The sequence below is a fragment of the Sphaeramia orbicularis genome, chromosome 6 (genome assembly GCF_902148855.1).
Source record: "Sphaeramia orbicularis chromosome 6, fSphaOr1.1, whole genome shotgun sequence".
NCBI lineage: Eukaryota > Metazoa > Chordata > Actinopteri > Kurtiformes > Apogonidae > Sphaeramia > Sphaeramia orbicularis.
In genome coordinates this window covers 44,272,364-44,282,539 of record NC_043962.1, presented here as the reverse complement: position 1 = coordinate 44,282,539, position 10,176 = coordinate 44,272,364, and the positions used below count along the sequence as shown (strand labels likewise).

General features: G+C 36.5%; 1 protein-coding gene across 1 annotated transcript; it reads left to right on the top strand.

Annotated features, from left to right (window-relative positions):
• The first annotated feature begins 3,252 nt into the window (after positions 1-3,252).
• LOC115421600 (dispanin subfamily A member 2b-like) lies at positions 3,253-9,654 on the top strand. The gene is made up of 2 exons (XM_030137559.1): positions 3,253-3,460; positions 9,422-9,654. The coding sequence occupies exons 1-2, from the start codon at positions 3,263-3,265 to the stop codon at positions 9,581-9,583; spliced, it is 360 nt and encodes a 119-aa protein (XP_029993419.1). The 5' UTR covers positions 3,253-3,262; the 3' UTR covers positions 9,584-9,654.
• The last annotated feature ends 522 nt before the right edge of the window (positions 9,655-10,176 follow it).

Sequence of the window (10,176 nt, the reverse complement as noted above, 5' to 3'; positions counted from 1 at the left end):
TATTTGTAATACAGTTCATTTAATATGCGAAAGAAGGAGAAGATATGTTCAAAGACATCTAGGCTAACTCGTAAAAGTAGATAGAAAACCATGCACAGTATCTGCCTCCATAAGAACAGACTGGATATTAATGTGATGTAGCCAACATTGATTATTACGAGGTATATTTGTACGTAGCTGTAATGTTCCCATATATATTTTATATATTTTATTTTAACATTACATTTATTAATTGTTGAATTTAACAGAACAATAAATATGATGTTACTTAGGAAGTACTCAGTACTTGAGTTTTTTTTTTTTCATTAAGTACTTTTTTACTTTTACTTGAGTAATTATTTGGATGACTACTTTTTACTTTCACTTGAGTAATATTTTTCTAAAGTAACAGTATATTTTTACTTGAGTATAATTTTTGGCTACTCTACCAACCTCTGGGTACTTGAATATCCTTAAATATGTTTGGAATTGTTTTGGTAATAGAGTTATTGTTTCCCTTTGTTTAATATTCAAATAATCTTATCTATGTCATCATCTGATCCAATCAACCTGTAATAATCCTGCCTGAAGATAAAATAAAAGCATAAACGGAATCCCTGACCAGTTTCATATCTGACCATATGCCAATGCAGAAGTTTTAATTATTCCATCGCAATTAGCCCTTCAGTATCACCCTTCATAGATTTTACAAAACCACAACAGCACAAACAAACATTTTAATGGCACAAACAAAGCACAAACAAACGTGACCATTTTAGTTAAATTTGGAGCAAGTGGGGGGCTTTCTGACCTCAGAATGACCCATAACAGAATTGTTAATAACTCAATAACTATAATGGCACTAACAAAAAGTTTAACGGCACAAACCAGCACAAACGAAGCACAAACAAACATGACCATCTGGGTTAAATTTTGAGTAAGTGGGGGGCTATGTGACATCATCGGCTGAAAATACATCTTGTAATATCTATAAAACCATAATAGCACAAATGAAAATTGTTACGGCACAAACCAGCACAAACGAAGCACAAACACCACTATTTTGGTTAAATTTGGAGCATTTGGGGGCTGGCTGACCTCAGAATGACCTATCAAAGAATTGTTAATAACTCGATAACCATAACAGCACAAACAAAAATTTTAACGGCATAAACAAATGAGACTATCCTGAGATTTTCGTTGGATGGGGGGCCAACTTCACACAGGTCTGCAACCTGTACCCCTGTTGTTCCCTGCTTCCCTACCAGACTCACGATCCCCCCACCTCATCTGTGTTAGCTTCTCCCTCCTGCCCCATGACCATGAACTGACCCTGAAATACTTGAAGAATATAGGTCAACATTGCCATCCAAATTTGATGGGTCAAGCCCAATTTAATCTTCAAAATGAAGGGAAATGCCATTGCCCAAAGAACTTGGAGTGACACAAATTAATCATGCTGACACTGATGGACAGACAGACACCACAGAGTAGAACAATACTCATATGGCCGATGTCCGAGGGGTAAAATGCTCATAATGTAAAAGGTACTGGGAATCAGACTAGATGACTTGAACTTCCTGAGCTGTTCTGTTATGATACAAGAGACCAAGGTCATTTAAGTTCAGTCCAGTAAATACACATTCACAATTTTCCGGGGAAAAAAAAAAGCAATTTTGTCCACACTGAGATTGTTGTAGCAGAAGATGATTAAAAAAAGATTAATATAACTATAGTTAACATTAAAGGTGGTAATTGTGTCAGGCCAAACTCAGGCTGCAGTGACCATGTGAGCAGCCCACTAGCAGGGTCTGCTATCTGATAAATGACAGAATGTGAACAGTTTCACTCAAATACTGATGGGACCAATTCTGTACTTTAAAATATTGCTAGGGATATGTCACTACCACATTTATCAAGAGAGAAGCCCCTTACTTCTGTTATAGGAATATTTTTCCTTTATTCCAGATCAACATCTGTGTAAACGAAATGGTTGGATCATTTGGTCCCACCTCTGTCATGGCTCTGTAACACCTCTGAAGGTAGAAACAGAGCTGTGATAAAGGTGGAGTCATGATTCCGGAACACTATGTAAAAGGAACACTTCTCGTTCCGCAACCAAGGTGTGACATTTTGATGATGCGCGACCCCTGTGCTGCGGGGATTTAAAAATGTGCACGGGCTAGTGTACAGTAAACAAACATATCAGTGCGACCAGAAAGATGTCAAACTGGGGAGATGCTGAGATCTGTGAGTTGTCGCTTCGGGCGGAGGACTCTATCCATGACTCTGGAGAGGTTAGCGACACTACTATGCTTAAGGAATTTCCGACGTGCAAGTTATATGTCACACTATACGCTGTGCTGCATCACCGCCCCTTTGAATCCAGAACGCAGATCCGCTGTGTAAAAGTCCAGACTGTCTTAAAAGGGGGGGGGGGGATTATTGTACTCAAGTTGTTAAATTGAATTTTCAGATTGTCTTTCACATCACCTCAAAAAATATCCAGTTAATCGATTATATATAGGTCTAGGTTTGCTTAACTGAGTAAACGCATGCTGTTATTGGCCAACTGAGGCATGTCATTCATGTGATTAGTTGTTGTCAATAATGGGGCGCCTTATTTTGTTGCAATGTGCAAATACATACAGCAGTTTTAAACCATCTCCAAGTGTTGTAACTATATTTTTTGGCATTGCTTGCAATTGTTTTTTTTTGTTTTTGTTTTTATATAATAATTATATTATTAATAGTAGTAGTAGAAGAATTACAGGTCATATTATTACCAATCTCTAGGGACTGAAGTTAGTAAATGCGTCATTCCTGTTTTTAACTTCATTTCCCGTTATGCAGCGTGGTACTGTCCTTCCAGTCAACTGAGCAACGTGATTGTAAGGCCATTGTATTCCAAAATGACTAATATCTCCCAAAATATTGGTCCTATCAACTTGCCGAGATATTTAATGTGGAGGTGAGACTATTCCTCAACTGTAGATACCAAATTGGTCAGTTAAAAACGTACAGTTCTCAGAACTATGTGTACATGCACACACACACACACACACACATACAGATGTTCTGAGACCTTCCAGTAATATGATATAGATTATTATTATTATTATTGTTATTATTAAATCTGAATATCATGAGGGGCAGGGCACTCCTGATGAAGTCAGGGGGCGTTTGTTCAAAAAAGGTTGAGAACCACTGCTTTATGAGGAAGCTGACACACAGACCACACACACAGACCACCATTCACTCTCTGCAAACAGCTGGGTAGACAATGAATCCCTCAGGTCACTATGAGCCTTTTCCATTGCAAGGAGGGTACCCTGGACAGCCTGCAGGACCTTCAGTGGTTCAGCACACCGTGGTCAACATCAGTGAGCCACCCAAGGACCACATCATCTGGTCCATTTGTACCTTGTTCTATGGAAACCCTTGCTGTCTTGGACTGGCAGCTCTGATCTACTCTGTCAAGGTACGATGAATGGAACAGATTTGTCTTTAAGATGAATTAAGTCATTAGTCTTTCATTCTCCAAGCTTTTGTCACTTACCTTCAGGACAAGACACAATACACAAAAGTAAAAACTAAACTTGTATTAACTCTAAGTGCGTTTTAATGCCCACAGTTGGCAGACATATCCTCCTGAGACCCAAGAAAGTAAAAGCTTTCTTTTTTTATTTTTTACATTAAATAATTGCCTGATTGGAAACCACATGATGCAACATTTTCAGATTTTATTCATGTATTTAATGTGTTATGGAATGTCTTTTGCAGTGGACAGTAGTTTTTTTTTTTTTAAGTAAAGCTGTGAAACTCTTGTCTACGGAAGCAGAAGGGACCACTGTCCCACTGACACAGAGAAACAGAGCCGAATTTATTTATTTATTTAATTTTTTTCAGAAAACAGTATCTCGTAAACTCAGAAAAACAGAGCAATTTTTTTTTTTCAGAAGACAGTATCTCGTAAACTCAGAAAAACAGAGCAAAAATTTTTTTTTCAGAAAACAGTATCTCGTAAATTCAGAAAAAAAAAACGCTGATTTTTTTTTTTTAACTTATTTTTTCTCGTAATTATGAGATAATTATCTCATTAATTCAGAAAAACAGAGCAGAAATTATTTTTTTTGTGAATGCAATACGCTTCCGTACTTGTCCCCTACAGAGGACAAAAATGCCTTTCTGGGCATCAAGAGGATGTTGACATTCATCAGGTCATTGGTGACTCCTTTGTAATGTTAAGGTTCCATTTGAGAAGTGATTAAAGGGTCATTCCACCTCAACTCAACGGGTTTAGAAAAAAATTCCTGCTCGACCATCTGGATTTGCTTCAAATTTTTACCATGTGAAGTTCAACCATGAAAACTAGCCCAGCCAAAATTTCAGGCCGATATATCAAATGTATCCAAAGAAAAAACTTCTTGAAGGTACCCCTCTCCTTGCCGTTTTTGGTGCATTTCGCGATCGTCTTAAAATGCAGCAAAGTTTAAAGTGCAACATCTCAGTAAGTTTTCTAGCTAAATGCATGAAATTTTCAGTAAAGGAAGACTACCACATATAGATTGCATATGTCTATTCTCAATAACATTGTCTGCATTGGGACTGTGGTATGACCTTGTGAAATCTGGAAAATAAACTTGAAACTTTTACGAACCCCTATATTTATTGACCAGTTAAACACAAACCAAATATGATATATTGCAAATAATTACACATCCTTTTACATAAGTTTATAGAGTAATCAGATCAGCATTTATTAATGGGTATGATCCTTTTTTGTTGTTGTTTTTGTCATAATAAAATCGCAAATTAACATTTTCATCGATTTTCACTTTCAAATACCACAGGTATGACAAGGAGTACCAACCAAAAGAACTTATTTTCTGAAAGACCATCACATATGCTTACAAAATGTAAAATTTCATGATGGTTCTAGGACTCCAACCTAGAACCATCGTGAGTCCTAGAACCATCATGATTTTTTTTTTTTTTTTTTTTTTTTTGTCGTAAGTCCTAGAACCATCATGAAATTTTACATTTTGTAAGCATATGTGATGGTCTTTCAGAAAATAAGTTCTTTTGGTTGGTACTCCTTGTCATACCTGTGGTATTTGAAAGTGAAAATCGATGAAAAATGTTATTTTGCAGTTTTATTATGACAAAAACAACAACAAAAAAGGATCATACCCACTAATAAATGCTGATCTGATTACTCTATATACTTATGTAAAAGGATGTGTAATTATTTGCAATATATCATATTTGGTTTGTGTTTAATTGGTCAATAAATATAGGGGGTTTGTATAAGTTTCAAGTTTATTTTCCAGATTTCACAAGGTCATACCACAGTCCCAATAAAGACAATGTTATTGAGAATAGACATATGCAATCTATATGTGGTAGTCATTCTTTGCTGAAAATTTCATGCATTTAGCTAGAAAACTTACTGAGATATTGCACTCTAAAATTTGCAACATTTTAAGACGATTGTGAAATGCACCAAAAATGGCAAGAGGGGTACCCTGTTTCATGAATTTTTTTCTTCAAATGTATTTGATATATCAATCTGAAATTTTGGCTGAGGTGTTTTTTAGTTTGAACTTTATATGGTAAAAATTTCAAGCAAATCTAAGATGGTCGAGCAGGAGGCACTTGTTGAATTGAGGTGGAATGACCCTAAAGTGAAGTAGTTTAGATTGTGTTCCAGTCATATTTTTAAACACAAACTAGAAGAAGTTGCCTTTAAAATGAAGCTTAATAATAGGCATACTGGACTTAAACACTAAACCAGGTTTAAGGTTAAGGTTAAATGATTTATTCAATGTATCTAAATTATTAAAACTAATTTGGTTTGCTGACCACACAAATATATTCTACAGTAGTGACATTTATAAGGAACCTGTGAGCAGAGGTGATTCTAGGATCAGAGGTTTAGGGGTGCTGAGCACCCAGAGTACTGGCTGGCCAGGCAAGAGAAATTTCACTGTTTTCTACATTTTAACGCAATTTCAGACCATCATTCCCACATTTGTGAAAGAAAAGCGTAACATTTTTTGGGTATGAGAAACTCTGTGACTAAACCATCAAATCTGATAAAAGTTATTTGAATGCTGAGCCACAGTAAAAGAGGAATGGACTGTATTATGACTTTATGTCTTATAGTACTGTACTGTAACTGTGGGCTCTTCATATGCTCTTAACAGCAATAATCACACACTGAGACAACGCTATAATTGGGGTCAGGTCTTTACTGCAGCTCACACTCATTACAACACCACAATTAACCTTATACCATGGCCCCACCTTGTGGTGGGAGCACTGACATCGATCACACTCAATTACCACTCATTGCAACACACCACAGATGGGAATCATAAAGAAATATACCCTAACCCTAATTTCTAGTGGAAGACAATCCTCATGAAGAAAAAAAAGAATGAAAATAAAATAAAAAGAAAATAGAAAAATTCAGCAACCTTAAAATATTTTAGGGGTGCTGGGAATCACTTTAGGGGTGCTTCAGCACCCCCAGAAATGGCCTAAAAACGCCCTTGGTGTGAACGATTTATGGATTATTTCATATGACCTTCTCAAGGCAGACTTATAAGAATGAGTGGTCATGGACTTTTCCTAAGTTTGTTGCCAGGTGAATGATCATGTCCAAGATTTTCCACGAACGTAGTACGAAACCCCCTTTAACAGGGTGCACTAACAAATGCCTTTGAAACAACTTAAGAGCAACGCACAATGTTTGTGGATCAGGAGGCCATTCCAGAACCCACATGTGCCTGCGGTGGCTGCAAGTAGACCACATGAACATAATACGGTGTTATTAGGGGTCCCTTAAAGCACATGAATGACTGCACAGACAGAGATGACCATGGTGTTCTTAAGGTGGACGAAAGATGTCTCTATACGTAGTAGTGCGTCACTCCATTCTCATAAGTCCGCCTTGAAAAGGTCGTACGAAATAATCCATAAATCGTTCACTCCATGGGCGCTTTTACCCCATTTCTGGGGGTGCTGAAGCACCCCTAAAATATTTTAAGGCTGCTGAAATTTTTCTTTTCTGTTGTTTATTTTCATTCTTTTTTTTCTTTATGTTCATTCTTAACATACTAGAAAAATGTCAAAATGTACTGTAACAACTGGAGGTATAGGGGTGTGTTTCTTAGGTACCGAAACAACCATAATGGGCATGAAAAAAGTAAAAAAAAAAAAAAAAAAAAAAACCACTTAATTTTGAATGTCCGACTCCCAGCTTCTGTTCTACTGCGGAGCTTACATGAAATTATCACAACTTCTAACCTACATTCACCAGGCCCCCTGGAAAAGCTGGGCCCCATGAATTTGTCATGTTTACCCCCCCTTTACAGCACCCCAGGATACAGTCGTGGTGTAAGTACCTGGTTTAAACCAGGACATAACACATTTGTTTACTTCTACCACTTACTACCAACATATTTTTATCAACACCAGTCCCTATTTTTGCTTCACCTAAATGTAGACCACTGTTTATGCTGTTAGGTGGGAGTTAGCTGATGTTTTTTCTCGCTAGGAAATGTTCCATGTGGTTCAGTCCACCTCTGTCCTCTGTTTGAACTGGACTGAGAGAAGCTGCTGTTGTGTCTGTGCATGTGTTCAGATTAAAGACAAGGTGCTACTGTCTTTATCTGACTGGATGAACATTAACTCCCATTGTGTGTGTGTGTGTAGGTTTGTGTGTGTGTGTAGGTGTGTGTGTGTGTGTGTGTGTGTGTGTGTGTGTGTGTGTGTGTGTGTGTGTGTGGTGTGTGTGTGTGTGTGTGTGTGTGCAGACAGCCTGCCTCATCATGAACATAAGATTTTTTTTTTTTTTTAGAAAAAAAAAAACAAAAAACATAGAGCCAGATTCAGGTAAGAGTGTAACATCCACTCGTGTAGCCTCATTTTCCACAGCAATCAAATATTCTATTAGAATGATGTTGTAAATTGGATAAATGTACAGTTTAGATCTCTTATTAGATATAAAACACATTGTTTGGTTATTTGTCTTTTGGTTAAAGCGCAAAGAGAGAGAGGGGAGCAGAGAGACACTTAATATATACACTGGTCTACAGTTCTGTAGAAATTATCTGCCTCTGAGATTAAATGTGCTAAATGTTATGTATTTTAATCACATTAATTGGAAAACAAATTACAAAAGTGCTTGTTTGCTGATAATTTGAAGGTACCATAAGGTGTTATTCCACATATATACTAGTTTATATACAGTTTATACAACAGATTTATAAATGTTCCACTGATGAAACCTGTAAAGTGAATGTATTGTAATCTACAGACAGTGTTGGAAGTAGATCTGGTAGCTCTGAGACTAATATTCCTCTGGAGTTAAACCCATTCTCACATATATGTATATGTTGAGGAGCTGCTGTATCAAAAATGGAGGATTGTCTTCCACCAGAAATTAGGGTTAGGGTATATTTCTTTTATGATTCTAATCTGTGGTGTGTTGCAGTGAGTGGTAACGGAGTGTAAGTGATGTCAGTGCTCCACCACAAGGTGGGGCCATGGTATAAGGTTAGTTGTAGAGTTGTAATGAGTGGGAGCTGCAGTAAAGACCTGACCTGAATTACAGCATCGTCTCAGTGTGTGATTATTGCTATTAAGAGCATAGGAAGAGTTTTAAAGCACTTTACAAACGTATGGGCTGGTCTGGTACAGGGAGGGCGGGGCTTATTGTGAATTGCTGGGCCATTCCATCCTTGGCTCTTTCTTACTCTTGTTGGTCTGTGCTTGTCGTTGTTTACCATGTTGGTATGTGTCACTTCCATCACCATTATTAGTATGTGATTATTTTTCAAATGTATTGTATTATAAGTTCTGCAGACTATCATTTAGTTACTGAGTGTAATATACATCAGTTTTCCTAATCTGTTTTCTGTCTGATATTTATATTATTAGGACTCTAAACAGATGTTACTATATCATTAAGGAAGTAAAAGTAATGTGTTATGTTGTATAAATGTGAGATGGGGGTGGGATTTAATAAGTTTTCTTCTTCCCACTCCTTTTTGAGCAGTACATATTAAATTTATTTTGTTTTTACTAGTGTACATGACAAATGCTATTTCATCTTGATCACCTTTATTTATTAATGTATTTGCTCTCATATTAGTTCCTTGTACCCAAAAAAATGTTATTTTTTTTTCCTCTGCTCAAAACAAATAAATGAATGAATGAATGAAAAATGAAGGACAGAGCTAGGGTTCTCAGAAAAGAGTAGATGTTAAAAGAAACTGTCATGAGTATGAGGATTTGTCAAGAAGTAAAAATGTATGAATAATGACAAATAAGATTAAAAGATGAAAGTAAAAAACATTATGTAAGAAAAACCACAGACAAAAAAGTTAACACACACCTTTGCAGGTAATGAGATATGCTTTTGTGTTTTCAGGCCAGAGACCGGAAGATGGTAGGAGACCTGTATAGTGCCAGAGGCTATGGAACTACTGCCTTTCGCATCAACACTGCAGCCGTCATCCTGATCTGTCTGATATTCTTCCTGATCATCATTTCGGTGTCTGTCTCTGTAGCATCAGCATCTAACCGTAATTGAAAATAAATCTCAAACTATAGATGCCTGCCGCTGCTTCTTTATGATACTTTTTTCTTGTTTATGAGCAAATTTTATCATTTTGATTTTTTTTTTTTTCATGTGTCTTCATGGCCTTATAAAAGTCTCATCTGGCATTTTGTCATAAATATGGAAACATGGTCACTTTCTGCAACACTGATTCACACATGAAACCCTTGTAGTTTGATGCATCACAGTGGAGATAGAAGCTTGTTTTTACATTCAGTTAATAATATTTTGCTGAAAAAGTATTTTACTTCAGTTTTCTTTGTTCTGATATAGTTACCTTTGAATTCACACTGGGCTGTTGTGAGTATCCTTGGCTTTTACTTACTTTGCTTTTCACTCAGCAATGTAGAGAATAAAATTTATCAATAAGTTTCATTCCTTTGTTTCCATAAGTCATTGACTCATGTTTATAAAACAGAAAGAAAAAAAAGTGCTTTCGTACTCACTGGCATTGTTTTTTCATAAATACCGTGGAGCATTTCCACTGCAGATATGCTACATGTTTCTCTCAGCTGGAAAGAAATCATGAAGATTTTGTGGACACAGCAGCTGTTTTGTAAAGTGGA

Coding starts and splice junctions, on each gene's coding strand:
- LOC115421600 (XM_030137559.1), top strand. CDS start 3,263: ATGAATCCCTCAGGTCACTATGAGCCTTTTCCATTGCAAGGAGGGTAC. Junction 3,461..9,421: donor CTCTGATCTACTCTGTCAAG/GTACGATGAATG, acceptor TTGTGTTTTCAG/GCCAGAGACCGGAAGATGGT.